A 15,315-nucleotide genomic window follows, 5' to 3' on the forward strand; every position below is an offset into this window, starting at 1 on the left:
TGCTGAACAACAAGGTGGGCACATTCAAATTCATCTACGTGGACGTGCTCAACGAGGAAGAGGAGAAGCCCAAGCGCCCCACCAGGAGGAGGAGGAAAGGAAGACCCCCCCAGCCCAAGTCGGTGGAGGATCTCCTGGATCGCATCAACCTCAAAGTTAGTTCCATCCTGTCCTGGCCCCGCATCTGCTATGATGAGTACCCATTATCCTACAGAAATAGTTACCAGCACCATGACTCTGCCCTTGACCTCCGCTGGGGGTGATAGCATAAATCCAGGTCGCAATGAGCTCCTAGTCCAAAGAGCTGTGAGCTTCAAGCCACTACCAGGAAGGGCTGTAAGCACAAACTCCTGGTGCCCTGGTTGGCTTCTCAGAGGCCGTAAGGATTCTCCCTTCCACCCTCTCTCCTGCCATTACTCCCGGCATCTAGCGGGGTGGGTCTACATGGTAGATTCTGTTTCCTCCTTGCAAAACTGTCTTGCTACTGAGGAAGTCCCAGGTCTCTGTGAGCTGGATTTCAGCAGCTCTAGATGAAAGAAGAGTCTTCTCCGCTGTGCACTGGGTGGCATTGTAGCCTTCAGCTCACGGCAAGGGCACAATTAAAATGCAAGCCAGTGGAGTCCATCTCAGCCTGCAGTGTAAATCTTCTTAACCCCTGATGAATGAAGTGCCCCGCCTGCCCACTAAGCTGTAGGACTGGGAGGTACAGACCGTGCTACAAAGGATACTTACTAAATTTTGAATTAGCATAAAAATGACTATGGAAAAAGAGTTTAGGGGTTTGAGGCTGGTCATCGGTCGTGGATCACATGGCTGGGCTGCTGACTCACTTCTGTCTTGTTTCCCTCCAGGAGCACATGCCCACTTTCCTGTTCAATGGATATGAAGACTTGGACACCTTTAAGCTCCTGGAGGAGGAAGATTTGGACGAGTTAAATATCCGGGACCCAGAGCACAGAGCTGTTCTCTTGACAGCCGTGGAGCTGTTACAGGAATATGACAGTAAGTCCTTCCCAGCACAGACGTGTTCACTGTTAGATCCGCCACATTCTCAGGTCACCAGCAGGCGTCCCATAAGCTGTGAGCATATGCTTGGGTCCTTGGAGTCACTCATTCGATCCTACTCTTTCCAAAGCCAAGGTCAATTTTGTATTCTGTCAAATAGCACAAAGACATAGATTCCCAAAGCAGACCTTCCTGCCAATGCAGGAGCAAAAGAAAACCTTACTAGCCTATACTTTCCTGGCATGTTTCTAGGTAATCGTTGAGGAAAACGCTCCTCTGAGTGACTGAGAATTGAATTGCAGTTTTCTTAAGACACACAGTTCATGCCACCTTGGGGGCTGGTGGGATGTGCAGCCTTCAGGAGGTCACTGGGATACCTGGGCACAACAGCAACTGACAAACTGGGAGTATCTTGCCCCACCAAGGGTTAATTACTTCTCAAAGCACATGAGGAGTTGTTTTGTGATTGAATAGGTTAATTAATGAGTAAATGAAATTCATCAGCTTGCGTTAAAGAAGCAGGGAAATAATCTCAAGTGAATAGGTGGAGCAGAGAATTCCATGCTGCGATTTCTCAGCTAAAATGATAGCTCATTTTTACAACCCATGAAGAGAATTTAGTGAGCTCACAGCTTTCACGTAGTCTATTTGAATACACTGTGTCCTTTGCTCCATTAACCCGGTCTTATCTTGCTCTTTATTCTTCAGTCTGACATCAGAAATATTCTTGAAATTATTCATCACCAAGTGGGGAGTATCCTTGCCAGTTACTGAATTCAAATGCATTTTCTTTCAAATGCTCTGCTTCGGGCATATCAGTAGCTAATAGCATTTCCATTGCTAAAAGACACACCAAAATCATGGTGAATGGTGGGAAAAAAAATTGTACATTACTGAATGTATCAGGCCCAAGAGACATGGAAGCAAGTGTCTCAGTGCAGTTAAATTCACTTCTGCTTAATAAGTCCTCCCTCTAAATTAACTGATGACACACCATCAAATAGACGCCTAAACCCTGGATAAACACACTGCCTTCAGGGATAGATTTGGAGGGAATTATGTTTCGGAGTTAATATCACTTTATAACCTGGTGTCTTTAGTACTGGAGTTCCCCAGGAGACACCTTGGGGATCCGTGGCCAGGTTGTGTCAGAGCCTGGCCCAGTGCCTGGAATGGCCGACCAGCTATATTAATATCAATTAACGTTCAATCATCTAGACTCCTGGACCACATCTGCTCGGTAAGATAGCTCATTTGCTCTTCCTCAGCCACTGAGAACAGCTGGTTTATAAACTCCATCCATTGCGTTTCCTTTAGCATTTAGACACAGGAGGAGCAAAGCTAAATTCTGAGTATAAGGTGCAGGGTCTGTCTCTGTCATGCCGCAAGGGCCAAGACTCCTTGTCCCTCCTGGGATCATGTCCTGAGGTGTGCACTTGGGCATATTTTATAGGAGCGAATCTTTGCCCCTCATGATGCTCACTCACAAGTCTAAGGAAGGCTCTTTGCTTCTTCATAAATCCCATTTTGAATCTGTGCTGTGCCACTGTATAGACCATCCCGCATACATAAATTGGTACTTCTGTTTAGTGGTTCTAAAACAAAGGCTTCAAGGGCTCAGGGGTGCCAGTGAGCACCAGGAGCCTGGATGCAGGATTATCCTAGGATTAGAAGATGCTACATTCAGCGCTTTTAAATTCATTGTGTTTAAGAAGTACTCTAAGTAACTGATACCTTAGAGGAACACAATAAATTTCTGTCAGACTAGTAGACAGATCCAGAGACCTGCTGAGACCTGAGAGATCTTGCACATCTTCCAGCTCAGCCCCCGACAAGAGCAAGAGGCACATCTGCATCATGGCTTGGCACTCAGATGGGTCCAGCTTCTCTCATTGCATCTGTGCACGGGGAATGCCAGCCTTCCTGTGGGGTTCCATTTGGAAAAGACTCTCATTGTCCCGGGGCAGTTCCTTCTACTGATCCCAGACGCACTCTCCTAGGTCTGCCAGATGAAAGCTCTCGTTTAACAAAATCATTTTCATAAGAATAAGAATTTTAATCAGGAATTATTTCAAATACGCAGGAAAGTACAGAGAAAAATAAAACAAATCCACATACCATTTTATCATATTTACTTCAGTGCTTATTTTTTAAAGACATAAGTGTTGCAAGCCCATTGGAAGGCCTGCGATCCAAGAATCCCATTTCTTTCCCTTCTTCTTTTCCAAGGTAACTACGCTCCAGAAAATGGCACATGTCCTCTCGCATAAGCACCTTTTGATGTTTGGATGTCTCATCAATGTCTTAGCATATTCTTTCTCCGTGTGTGTGTGTGTGTGTGTGTGTGTGTGTGTGTGTGTGTGTGTGTGTGTGTGTGTGTGTGTGTGTTGAGATGGGGTTGGGGAGAGCTTTAGTCCAAATTCAGGTCATGTCCAAATGGAGTTTCAGCCCCACAGCCCAGTCCTTCACTCTTACTTGACTGTGAGAATGTTCGTGATTCTAGCTCCCCTTCTTTCTCGTCCTTGGTGCCTTGGCATTAATTCTAGTGAGTATGGGGTGCAGGGAGGATGTGGCCTTGAGTGTGCAGTACATCTAAGAGGTGCCCCGCCTAATGACGATGGATAACCTACTAGGGAAACACTAGCTTTTAGTTTTAGGGAATTTTGCTAAATTTGTTGGCTTCCTGCAAGTAGCTGCTGATTGGATCCTTCAGGAAGAAAGTGGCTCTAGCCCCTTGAATAGGCCTCATGATTTTATGGATTGAACTGCGGTTTTCAGGCAATGCAAGGGACCCCTTCACTCCCCATAATAACTTCAGGTATCCTGCTGTGTGGTGAGGCTGGCATCCCGAAAGATGCAGGCACAGTCTGCATTTTCCTTCAGTGGCAGGGACAAGTCTTCCGTTTTATTCCCATCGGTCAGCACTTTGGAGTCTGTTTGGCCGCTGCAATACACTGAACTATCTCGCCAAGGACAAACTGCATTGATTCCTCTTCCTGGGTTGTAATTGATAGCTCCAAGCCCTCATTTTATAAGTATCATTTTCCAAAATAACACGCTAGGCTAGAACAAAGGCCATTCCAAATCCACAGACTCCTCCACACAATGATGACACCACTCTAGAATGTTCCACTTTCGGTGCGGGGGAGGGGAAAGGGTTTTTCTCTTTTGCTTCCAATTAGTTAATTTTTCATTAATCTCTTTAAAAATAGCATTTCTTAATTTGGTGCTCTAATGTAAGGGCTTGTTCCGCCATGATTTCTGTTATAAAATGCTTCCCACGTGAGAAATAGAAACAGGAAATGGTCAATGGACAGTAGGAATGGCAGCCCTCAGCCTTCCCGCAATTTTTCTTTAATGACCCAAGAAAAGGCATCAGATTTCTGGTTTATTGATTTAGTGTGTGTGTGTGTGTGTGTGTGTGTGTGTGTGTGTGTGTGTTGGGGGGAGGCGAAGTGAAGAGAAAGAAAAGTAAATTAAAGCCATTCATCGTCAACTACTTATTTTAGGTAGAAAATGTTTTCTTGGTTTCAATTTTTATCGACCAAGCATCTAGTCTGCATAATGATTGAAAGACAGTCTTCCTGTAACTTTGAACCTACATAAGGCCAGCCATGCCCTCTTTATAGAATGTGCAGACTGTGGTTATTCTCCCCTCACTTTCGACATGATGCTCTGAATTTCTCCTCTCCCTGGTTGGCCTGAGGGTAACTTAAAAGGCATTGATGTATTCCAACTATGTCCTCTGTCTGCAAACTTACCTTCCTGTGATACATGATTTGAAAAGAAAAGTGTTCTGATCTCACTCGTTCATTTTTATCTCATTTACTTTAAAATAATTTGTTCTCTTCCAAAGTCCAAGGCTTCAAAATGTATTGTGAGAACTGAGGATAAAACTGGGATGCAGTTGATTTGGAGCCTGCTTTTCATTCCTCTTACGATCCCATGCTATGTGTTCATCTTCTTTAGGTAACAGCGACCAGTCCGGATCCCAGGAGAAGCTGCTTGTTGACAGCCAGGGCTTGAGTGGATGCTCTCCACGAGACTCAGGATGCTATGAAAGCAGTGAGAACTTGGAAAATGGTACTGTCAGCACAAGTGATCATGAATGCATCTTCATACGCAAGCCTTCTGGGCCATTTCTTGACATCTGTGCTTTGGCTAATGACTGTCTTTCTTCCTCAGCCTGAGCCATTCATTGCTTTTGGGAAAAGTGGCAATAGGGAGAGGAGTGTTTCCAGGGTGAATGGTGCTTAATTAAGATCCTTAAGAGGGAGGAACATCTCTCAAGAACCTAGGCGACTGATGATGTTGAGAAATGAGTAGAGAGGTCTTTCATCAGTTACTCTTCCATCCCACGTAGCACATAATTGCAAAGAGTTTAAACTTGTGTGTCAGAGAAAGGGACCCTAAACTTTCCATCGTTCTGCTGCTCTTAGAGGTTTAGGCCCCTCCCCCCATCTGGATCACGCAAAGAGCTGTGGGGCTTTAGAGTGGGGAGACCTGGGGTTTGAACGTGAATAGGGCATAGCTGAGACTTTGGCCAAATTACATCTCCGACTCCTCCTTACCTTTTTTTTTTTTAACAGATTGATTTACTTACTTATTTATTTATTTTTGGCTGCGTTGGGCCTTCGTTGCTGCGTGCGGGCTTTCTCTACTTGCGGGTGGGGGCTACTCTTTGTTGCGGTGCATGGGCTTCTCCTTGCGGTGGCTTCTCTCGTTGCAGAGCACAGGCTCTAGGTACGCGGGCTTCAGTAGTTGTGGCACACGGGCTCAGTAGTTGTGGCTCGCAGGCTCTAGAGTGCAGGCTCAGTAGTTGTGGCTCGCAGGCTCTAGAGTGCAGGCTCAGTAGTTGTGGCTCGCAGGCTCTAGAGTGCAGGCTCAGTAGTTGTGGCACACGGGCTCAGTAGTTGTGGCGCACGGGCTTAGTTGCTCCGCGGCATGTGGGATCTTGCCAGACCAGGGCTTGAACCCATGTCCCCTGCATTGGCAGGCGGATTCTTAACTACTGCGCCACAAGGGAAGTCCTCCTCCTTACTTCTTAAATGGTAATGTGAGTTGTTTTTTTTTTTAAATAGATTATTCTAAGACAAAGTAATAATATATTAAAAATACCTAGCACTTTGTAAACACTGATTATGAGTGAGGCAGTGGGCTAGGTGTGCACGTATGCAATTGCTAATTATCACTCAGATCCTGCAGTGCATATTTTATAGATGAGGATGCTAAAGAGAGATTAAATAATAACTGAAGCCCTTGTTCTTTTCCTCTTGGCACCACTCTGACTCATAGTAATAGGCTCTCGGTCAATGGTAGACAATATTTTAGACCTGACTTTCCAATACCATAAGCATTTTCAAGTCCATACTCTGACTACTTAATGTCGTCATACGTCAGCAAGGGGTATCGGGGCTTAGTTGAACTTCAATCCAGAAGGGATTTAGTTTGTATGTTATCATAAGTACTTTCACAAACCATGGATTAGATGAAAATAGGTGGACCTATTTTGGGAACAAGGAAAAAGGCAACATATACCATAAAAGGTCTCTTTGCCTATTTGCTTATTTATTCTGAAGAGCAAGAAAATCCCAGTGCTCGGGACTGTCATCTGTGAGTCTCTCATTTCAATGTGAGGATTTTGAGGAGCCCCGCTGAGAACACGATGCAAAGCCAGGGCAGGAAGGTTGGTTCCTTCAGTATCATCATCATCCCTCACCTCAAGTTTTCTTCTTAAATAGACAGTAAAGCCTGAGCAGGGGCGGCCCTCGGTGTTTGGACACTGCCCTGGGAAAACAGGCATGCTCGTTAGTTCAGGGATCGCAGTTGCACGATGACTCCTTCCATAAACAGATAGATTGGGCTTGACATATATACACTAATATGTATAAAATGGATAACTAATAAGAGCCTGCTGTATAAAAAAGAAATAAAATTCTAAAATTGAAAAAACCCCACAAAAAACAGATCCTGGCAACAGTATTCTCATTACAGTATGAAAATATCTAAATTCATATTAAAATAATGTGAAAAGTCTATTCAAACATTTCTTCATTTTTATGAAAGCTAGAGCTCTGAATGAAGGGTATATAATTAAATCTTAAAGAGCACATTTTTGTTTTTAAAAAAATCTCAAAACTTCAGACCAGCTAGACAGAAAAAATATAATTACCCACATCCAATATGGTACTTCCTTTGTCCCCACAGACAGCATAACTGGGGGCTCAGAGTTATGGCCCCCAAACGTCACATCACTGGGCCAGCCCTCCTCATGGTCTAGTTTTTGGAAGTTATTGGAGAATGTGTATTTTTGGCTCCCATACCTACTACAAATGTGGACTCAGTTTGAATCAGTGGTTTACTTTACTTAAGTAAACTTCTTTGTGTACATAGAAGACATTTACTAAACAGGCTTTGGAACAACAGGATCAACCATAAATTTCACTTTGAAAAGTAGCATAAACATATACACTGAAGATATGAAATTGCCGGGAGTCCACAATTCAAACCAACCAAAAGCACTTGAAAAGCAAGATGTTTTCAAAATAGATTTGACATTTCCGCACCCCACCACCCATCTTTTCTGCTTTGTCCACGTAACAGTTAAGGACATGGTACCTCCCCACCTTTGTTTTCTCAAACATTAAACCAAGCTGCACGATTTTGTTCTAGTTTTACTAGGAGAGTATTTTCACCGAGTGGAGAAATAAACGCAGGGTTTACAGAAGCAGTCCCTCTTATGCAGTTCGTAACTTCTGGTTCAGAAGCTCATGCTGCCTAAGGCCCTGGTTTTTAACTGTGGTCTGCGGGGTCACGAGAATGGGGGCCTTGGTGGCGGTGTGGGGACCTGGGCCTTGAGAAACCTCCACACTTCAACTTAGATCTGTTTTGTAAATGAAGCTTCATTAAAAAGGATCCTCCTGGGCTTCCCTGGTGGCGCAGTGGTTGAGAGTCCGCCTGCCGATACAGGGGACACGGGTTCGTGCCGCGGTCCGGGAAGATCCCACATGCTGCGGAGCGGCTGGGCCCGTGAGCTGTGGCCGCTGAGCCTGCGCGTCCGGAGCCTGTGCTCCGCAACGGGAGAGGCCACGGCAGGGAGAGGCCCGCGGACCCCAAAAAAAAAAAAAAAAAAAGTATCCTCCTGCTTTGCAAAGTACTGATTTTAAAAGTGCAGCGTTCTGAAGAGAGACCATTCTCTGACCATCGTGAACGCGGTGCTAATCTTTTCCTTTCCGACTCCTTCGCCGTTCTCGTTTCTAGTTATAGCCTCTGCTGACTTCTGTGTGAGGTGAATAAATTCCATCTAAAATACCTGCAGCCATAAAACCTAAATTCTGTGTCTCCTATGTCCTCTTCTTTTCGCAATGAAAACCAACATTTGAGTGTTGGGAACTATTAGGTCCATAAGGAAAACAACTTACCAAGTAGACCATCCATCAGGGCCACACGAGCAGCAGCGGCATGGCCTGAGGACAGAGCAGTTTCGGAGGGAGAGGGCCATGTGAGGCCCGCATGCCTTGTCTGTTGCTTCGCAGTCCTAACGGTCGGGAAGCAGTCCGTAGGAAATTGAGACAGCTTACTTGTCTCAAACAGAAGAGGAATCTTAAGTGGATTGGGGTCAGGTGCACGCAGGGTTACCATGGGTGGCTCTGTTCACCAGACAGCAGTAGCAATTAGTATCAGTCAACAGTTGTCAGCTAAGTACTGTGACTGGTTGATAAGTTATCAGCCTGACAATCATTTTATTTTAATCAGGTCTGTGGCTTCAGTGGCAATTAGAACCATATCAGTATCTAATAGATTGTCTGTGGCGACATCCTCACGTCAGCTTGTTTACTCATTTGTACCAAGGTCGGCTGACTGTTACTAGGGTACCTTTATTTTACACACCTGAGCAAAACACAAAGCGGGGAGGGCTTGAAAGGTTTGAGAATTCAGCGGTCACCAGTGAACCTTGGGGAATACCATTTAAAGAACTTGTCCCAGAATTCAGTCCTACATCCTCTTTGCAGCCATGGTCTTAGGAAACTACTCCCTAAACAGAAATCCCATCACTGTGGTTCCTAAATGGGGTGTGGGTGTGCCTTGTTTCACACAGACTGCAGCTATGAACAGACATTAGGCCTAGATTTATTTTATTGCCTGACACAGCATTATTTTCTTTCCACATAACTCAATTAACTTTCATCTCCCTGAGTCCTTTAATAAGACTAAGAATTCTTTCTAAAAATAAACATGGGACCGCAATAACTCTACATCACCGGTGGTGATTTTATGTCCTTAGTGTGATTGAACAGTGGGATGTAAGAGTTGGAGATTTCAACTACGTTAGCACACCTTTTACATCAGTTTGATTGATTCGCTTTTTAAAATGTGATTGTAAAATATTTCCTTGTCTCGTAGGCAAGTCTCGGAAAACCAGCCCCTCTGCTAAATCTTCCGCTGAGTCCAGCGTGAAGTCTTTCAACAGGAATCAGCTGGGCAGCTACCCAACCTTGCCTCTAACGAAGCCAGTAGACGCGCTGAAGCCGGGAGGGGAGGGGAGGCTGGGCAGTGGTCTCACCCCTCACACCTCGAAGCACTGTGATCCGCCGTGTGTGACTGACTTGAATAAAAACCGAAGGAGCCTCCCCGTTTCCATCTGCCGGAGCTGTGAGACCCTGGAGGGCCCCCAGACCGTGGAGACTTGGCCCCGATCCCACTCCCTGGACGACCTTCAAGGAGAACCTGAAAAAGATGTGCCTGGTGAGGTGACAGAACCTTCCCCTCAGATTGTACCCAAAGTGCCACAAAAGACAGCGCCCTCCATCACAAAGGTTCAAAGCCCCAAACTAGATTCTGCTGTTGACAATGCACTGCTACTGACCCAAAGCAAGAGATTTTCTGAACCTCAGAAAACGACTACTAAGAAACTGGATGGCCCGATGGCTGCCTTTTCACATGGCACATCCCCTCCTCCGTGTTTACCCAAAACCTATGACGCCCAACCGCCCGCCGTTAAACACGGTTTAACAAGGACGCCTCTTGAGGGTCACAGGAAAGGACTCGATTTCGAAGGGACACATCACCCCCCGGGCACCAAAGAAGGTGTGGATGCTGAGCAGAGGGGCCCCGAGGCCAGAACGCAGGCCAGACCTCCCGCCCAGCCTCCCCCGGTCCCCGCCAAGAAGAGCAGGGAGCGCCTCGCCAACGGGCTGCCTCCTGTCCCTCCTGGCCCCCCTGGCCCCCCTGGCCCCGATGTACCCAGCCTGCCCCTTAAAAAGGGCAGCCCCGGCGGCCCCAGCGACTGTCCCCCGCCGCCAGCGGCCAGGCCTCCCCCAGGGCCGGAGCCGGGCAGCCCGCCGAGCACCAGGCCTCCACCCTGGCTGTCAGAGCTGCCTGAGAGTGCCAGCCTCCAGGAGCACGGCGTGCGGCTTGGCCCTGCCCTGGCCAGGAAGGTCTCCTGCACCCGCGGGGTGGACCTAGAGATGCTCACCGAGAAAAAGCTGCGGGCCGAAGGCATCGATCTCACCGAGGAGCCCTATTCCGATAAGGTATCCGAGACCCTGACCCCACTGCACAGGCTCTTCTAAGTCGGGCGGGGGCCAGGCGAGAGGAGCGGCATTGCCCCCCACCTCCCAGCCCCCGAAGGCCAGCTGGCAGCGAGGACCGATGGACAGTGACCGTACGGGTGGCCCACGGCGGAGGCTCCTGCCGCCCTGCGCTTGGTGTTCAAATGAACCTATAGCACAGTGCCCAGATTAAATGCAGACACGGCCTCAGGGGTTTCTTCTCTTTTCCCTTCTTTTCTCTTCTTTCACTTGTTTGTATTTAATTTGGGGCAGCTATCCTTTGCAGGGAGAGCTGTCAGTCAGTACTAGACCCAGTTCCTGAAAGGATAGACATGAGTTTCAGTTTCCGTGTCTTCAACATCTTTGTTTTTAGACATTAATAATGACCTGAGTAACCACCTCTTAGAGGTATTAATAGGAGCAAATAAAATAAACCTGAACCTACTTTGAAAATTGTAGAGCCCTATTCAGATGTAATAATTGGACTGTATAATTATCTGTATGGGTAACGGGGGAAAAGATACCTCATTGTACTAAAAACATTGAGACCTATAATGAAAACTCATTTCTCATTTGAAGAAAAATAAAAAAGAGTAGATCTGCCAATACCAAAATGACTTTGAATACAAATACATGATAATAGATGTAGCTGTATGTTACTCCTAGGGATGCATGAATTGTTATAAAGCATTCCCAGGAGTCTTTGTTATAAACTTCTTATGACCAAGAGTGCCTTACAATAAAATACTCCTCTGCCTTCTGATATTTAGTGAATGAACCCCTTTGAATGGAAAGTAGTGAGAATTCTACTGTACAGTAAATGCTGGTCTAGTGATACCCTAGTTGAGGAACCAACAGTAGACTCTCTGTAGGGCACAAATTTTCCCTTCTCCCCTGCAGTTTAGAAGACTGTCTTCAATAACATTTTGCAAAATGATCAGATAAGAGTGAGGTGAGGGCCGTTGGACCCCAAAATAGAGAATGATTGTGTCCTGTTTTAACCATATTTCAAAACATTTTTCCAGAGCTCATAACTACTTAAAAGATAAAGACGTAAAAGTGTTGTCTCTAAAACATCCATCCTGACACTAAATAAAATATATTCACTTCAAATTAAAACTTTTAGTCCTATTTTCTAGTAGCTAAATGTCTTACCCTACCTTGTGTTTGCCGTTCTTGGAGGAGGAAAAAGACCCTCGCAACCCTTGATAAGAGATTTCTGTTCCCTCGCAGCACGGCCGCTGTGGGATTCCTGAGGCCCTGGTACAGAGATATGCGGAAGACTTAGATCAGCCCGAGAGGGACATTGCCACCAACATGGACCAGATCCGCGTGAAGCTGCTTCGGAAGCAGCACCGCATGGCGGTAAGCAGCCCACGCTTCGCGGCTCCCCTCACCCAGCTTTTTGAAGTCCATTCAGTTCTAGAGCTTAATGATGAGCATGCTGGCAGCCGCTAAGTAGCCCAGGGTTCATTATCGCTATCGAAGGGAGACACCTGGGAGAGAGTAATACCTATTCAGCCTAGAAAGGTTTAAAAATACCGTTTTGGAGAGAAAAAGGTGAAAATTATCCATAACCCCAGCACTGTGGAAAAGTCCACATCTAGTCATTTCTCTGTACATATATAATAGTACATGAACAGTTTGCAAACCTTATTGTTTTCAGTTATCGGGTGGTGAACCTCTTTCTTTGTTACTAAAATTTCTTTTATATTATCAATTTTTCAAAGTGCTCTAGTAGGTATGTCCTAGTTCAGCCAGTTCCACATTGTTGAAACATTTAGATTTTTTTCCAGCTGTTTATTTTAAACAATTGAGTGAAGAACCTCCTGGTTAATAAATTTTTGTAGACTTTTGGAGTTAATTTCTGAGGATATATTCCTTCAAGAGGATTTGCTTCAACAAGACTGCACAAAATCTCAAGGGTTTGCACGTTTGGTGGTAAATTGCCTTTCTGAGAGGTGTAGCATTTGGCCTTCTCAGAATTCGAGTATAGATGTCCATTTCCCTGCCCTAGCCAACATTTATTATTGTATTTTTAATTCTTTATGACTATATTGATTAAATGCTTAATTTTCTGGATGTTAATGTAGATTCAAAATACAGAAGATCTACTTTATAAAAACCTTACCCACTGAGTATCTTACTTTTCACACTATCACATAGGTTTGCTTCTTCAAGCACCGTAAGGATCATTAGTTGAAGAGCGTGACCACCATGAGACAAAATAGCCAGAAATAAAAATGATTACAGTTTGGAGACTTACACACATATTTGGGGCTAGATCTAATTCCAAGTACCTTCTGGAACCTCCAACACTTTCTTGAAGATTTGTCTCACCTTTGAGAAGTCAGGAAAGAATTTTTTTTTAAATTTATTTATCTATCTACCTATTTATTTATGGCTGTGTCGGGTCTTTTGTTTCTGTGCGAGGGCTTTCTCTAGTTGCGGCGAGCGGGGGCCATTCTTCATCGCAGTGCGCGGGCCTCTCACTGTCGCGCGGCCTCTCTTGCTGCGGAGCACAGGCTCCAGACGCGCAGGCTCGGCAGTTGTGGCTCACGGGCCCAGTTGCTCCGCGGCATGTGGGATCCTCCCAGACCAGGGCTCGAACCCGTGTCCCCTGCATTGGCAGGCAGATTCTCAACCACTGCGCCACCAGGCAAGCCCAGGAAAGAATTCTTGATACTAGTCATGTTCTTGGACATCTCATAGCATTATCCCTTTCTGATAGTGTAGTAATAAATATAATATTTCATAGTGTTCCTTTTAGGCATAGAAGAAAGAGCTCTCCAGTGGCACCTGTTGAATCTTGATAAATTGCTTTCTTTGGTTACCCAGATCCCAAGCGGTGGACTCACAGAAATCTGTAGGAAGCCCCTATCTCCCGGATGCGTTTCATCCGTGTCGGATTGGCTGGTTTCCATCGGTCTGCCCATGTACGCCAGTGCCCTCACTGAAGCGGGCTTCAGCACGCTGGGCCAAGTGCCTTCTCTGTCCCACACTTGCCTTCAGGAGGCTGGCATCACAGAGGAGAGACACATAAGTAAGCTCGTGTCCGCCGCCAGACTCTTCAAACTGCCACCAGGCCCCGAGGCCATGTAGTCAGGCCCGAAATGGACCTCCCTGGACAGGAGCCACCCGTTCACTGTGTTTATGATGCTGATGCAATTCCTCCTTGGCTGGACATGCAGACCAGACCCAGAAGAAAGGCCCAGTGTGTGGCCAGCAGAACTCGGAATCTTGGCCCGGGACTCTCTTCTCCAGAAAAGCCCCCTCCAGGAAATTGGTGTGGTTCTCTTTGACCCCCAAAGAAAAGACAAGCACTTATTTTGTTTTCAGGACACAATAGAACAAAGGTGCCAACTTGGCACAAATGCTCTGCCTGCAGTCTGTCTTGGTGCACTGGGTGAGGGCAGGGGGCAGAGGGAGGGGCAGCCTGTCCTGTTTCTAAGCGTGCTTCTAGCCCTTCTGTCTGTCACCCTGCAGGGTTCCCGAGGCCCAGATGGGCTTTAGCCAGGCCAAAGTAACAGACTGGGGAGTGATTGTACACTATTGACCAGGCTCATTTGTTCAAAGATAAGAAAATCTGGCTGCACTAGGAAAAAAAAAAGCCCTATTCTCCTTTAGATAAACAAGAGACATTTTAATAATTGCTTTCTAGCAATCAGCTTTTATTTGCCTTAATGTAAGCTTTGAAGCAGTTATCTAACTTAGTGTTCACTACCATGTAACCATAGTTCCAAATCTTCATCTTAGACTGCCATCTAACGTATCTGGGATGTTTCCAGCAGAAATGGGCTTTTCTAATTGTCTCACTCTAACATGGCTTATTTTATAGGGGTGTTTATCAGGCCAAATTTCATGTTGACTTTCAGTTTTTAAACTAACTACAAATCTGGTAAAAGGCGCTCTTAAATTCACAAAGATATCACGTGTGAGAGTATATGTGTGTGTTTGAGGTTACGATCTTTCATTTTAATCAGTTTAGTGTTGTTACCACGTTGGTCGTTGTGCTGCAGTATTGACTTGGAATCTTGACCGTGTCTATTCCAAAATTCAGTCATTAGCTAACAGATCACCTTTGCAAAAGGTCATTGTAAGTTGAACATTTAAGGAGGTTGTTTGTTTTTTTTTTTTTTTTCCCCGGTACGTGGGCCTCTCAGTGTTGTGGCCTCTCCCCTTGCGGAGCACAGGCTCCGGACGCTCAGGCTCAGTGGCCATGGCTCACGGGCCCAGCCGCTCCGCGGCATGTGGGATCTTCCCGGACCGCGGCACGAACCCGCGTCCCCTGCATCGGCAGGCGGACGGACTCTCAACCACTGCGCCACCAGGGAGGCCCAAGGAGGTTGTTTTTTAAAAGGGAAGTCGTTTATAAGATATTTTAAAAGTTTTTTTGGGGGGTTTATAATTAAAATACTATTTTCCATCTTTTCTTATTTAGGTAATTCACTTAAATATAATAAAGGTTCATTCTGGAGCCAAACTACATTGGCCATGTATTAAGTAGCTGCATATTTTCAGTTGTCTTCCAACGGATTTCAGCATTCTCTTTTAGTCTAGTGGCTGATTCTCTAGCAAACAGAAATTATTGTTTCCAGTCGCTTACAAAGTGATTTTCCTTTACATTCTTATCATGAACCCTATTTTAAGCCCTGGGTGTGATCATTTACAATAGAAATGTTTTGAGCCTTGATTTAAAAGTTCTGTAATATTTCATCTACTCATTAAAACAAATGATATCCCGCAGGGGAGGGGGGGG

At 45.6% G+C, this 15,315-nt stretch overlaps 1 protein-coding gene across 1 annotated transcript in view; it reads left to right on the forward strand.

Annotated features, from left to right (window-relative positions):
• Positions 1 to 13,658, forward strand: part of SASH1 (SAM and SH3 domain containing 1) — a 182,356-nt gene extending 168,698 nt beyond the window's left edge. Inside the window, exons 16-21 of the mRNA XM_007453214.1 lie at positions 1 to 155; positions 852 to 1,002; positions 4,975 to 5,088; positions 9,409 to 10,538; positions 11,790 to 11,921; positions 13,395 to 13,658. Of these exons, the coding sequence (XP_007453276.1) occupies positions 1 to 155; positions 852 to 1,002; positions 4,975 to 5,088; positions 9,409 to 10,538; positions 11,790 to 11,921; positions 13,395 to 13,658 (1,946 nt within the window). The remainder of the gene's footprint in view (positions 156 to 851; positions 1,003 to 4,974; positions 5,089 to 9,408; positions 10,539 to 11,789; positions 11,922 to 13,394) is intronic.
• The last annotated feature ends 1,657 nt before the right edge of the window (positions 13,659 to 15,315 follow it).

The sequence above is a fragment of the Lipotes vexillifer genome, unplaced genomic scaffold (assembly GCF_000442215.2).
Source record: "Lipotes vexillifer unplaced genomic scaffold, Lipotes_vexillifer_v1.1 scaffold1161, whole genome shotgun sequence".
Classification (NCBI taxonomy): Eukaryota; Metazoa; Chordata; class Mammalia; order Artiodactyla; family Lipotidae; genus Lipotes; species Lipotes vexillifer.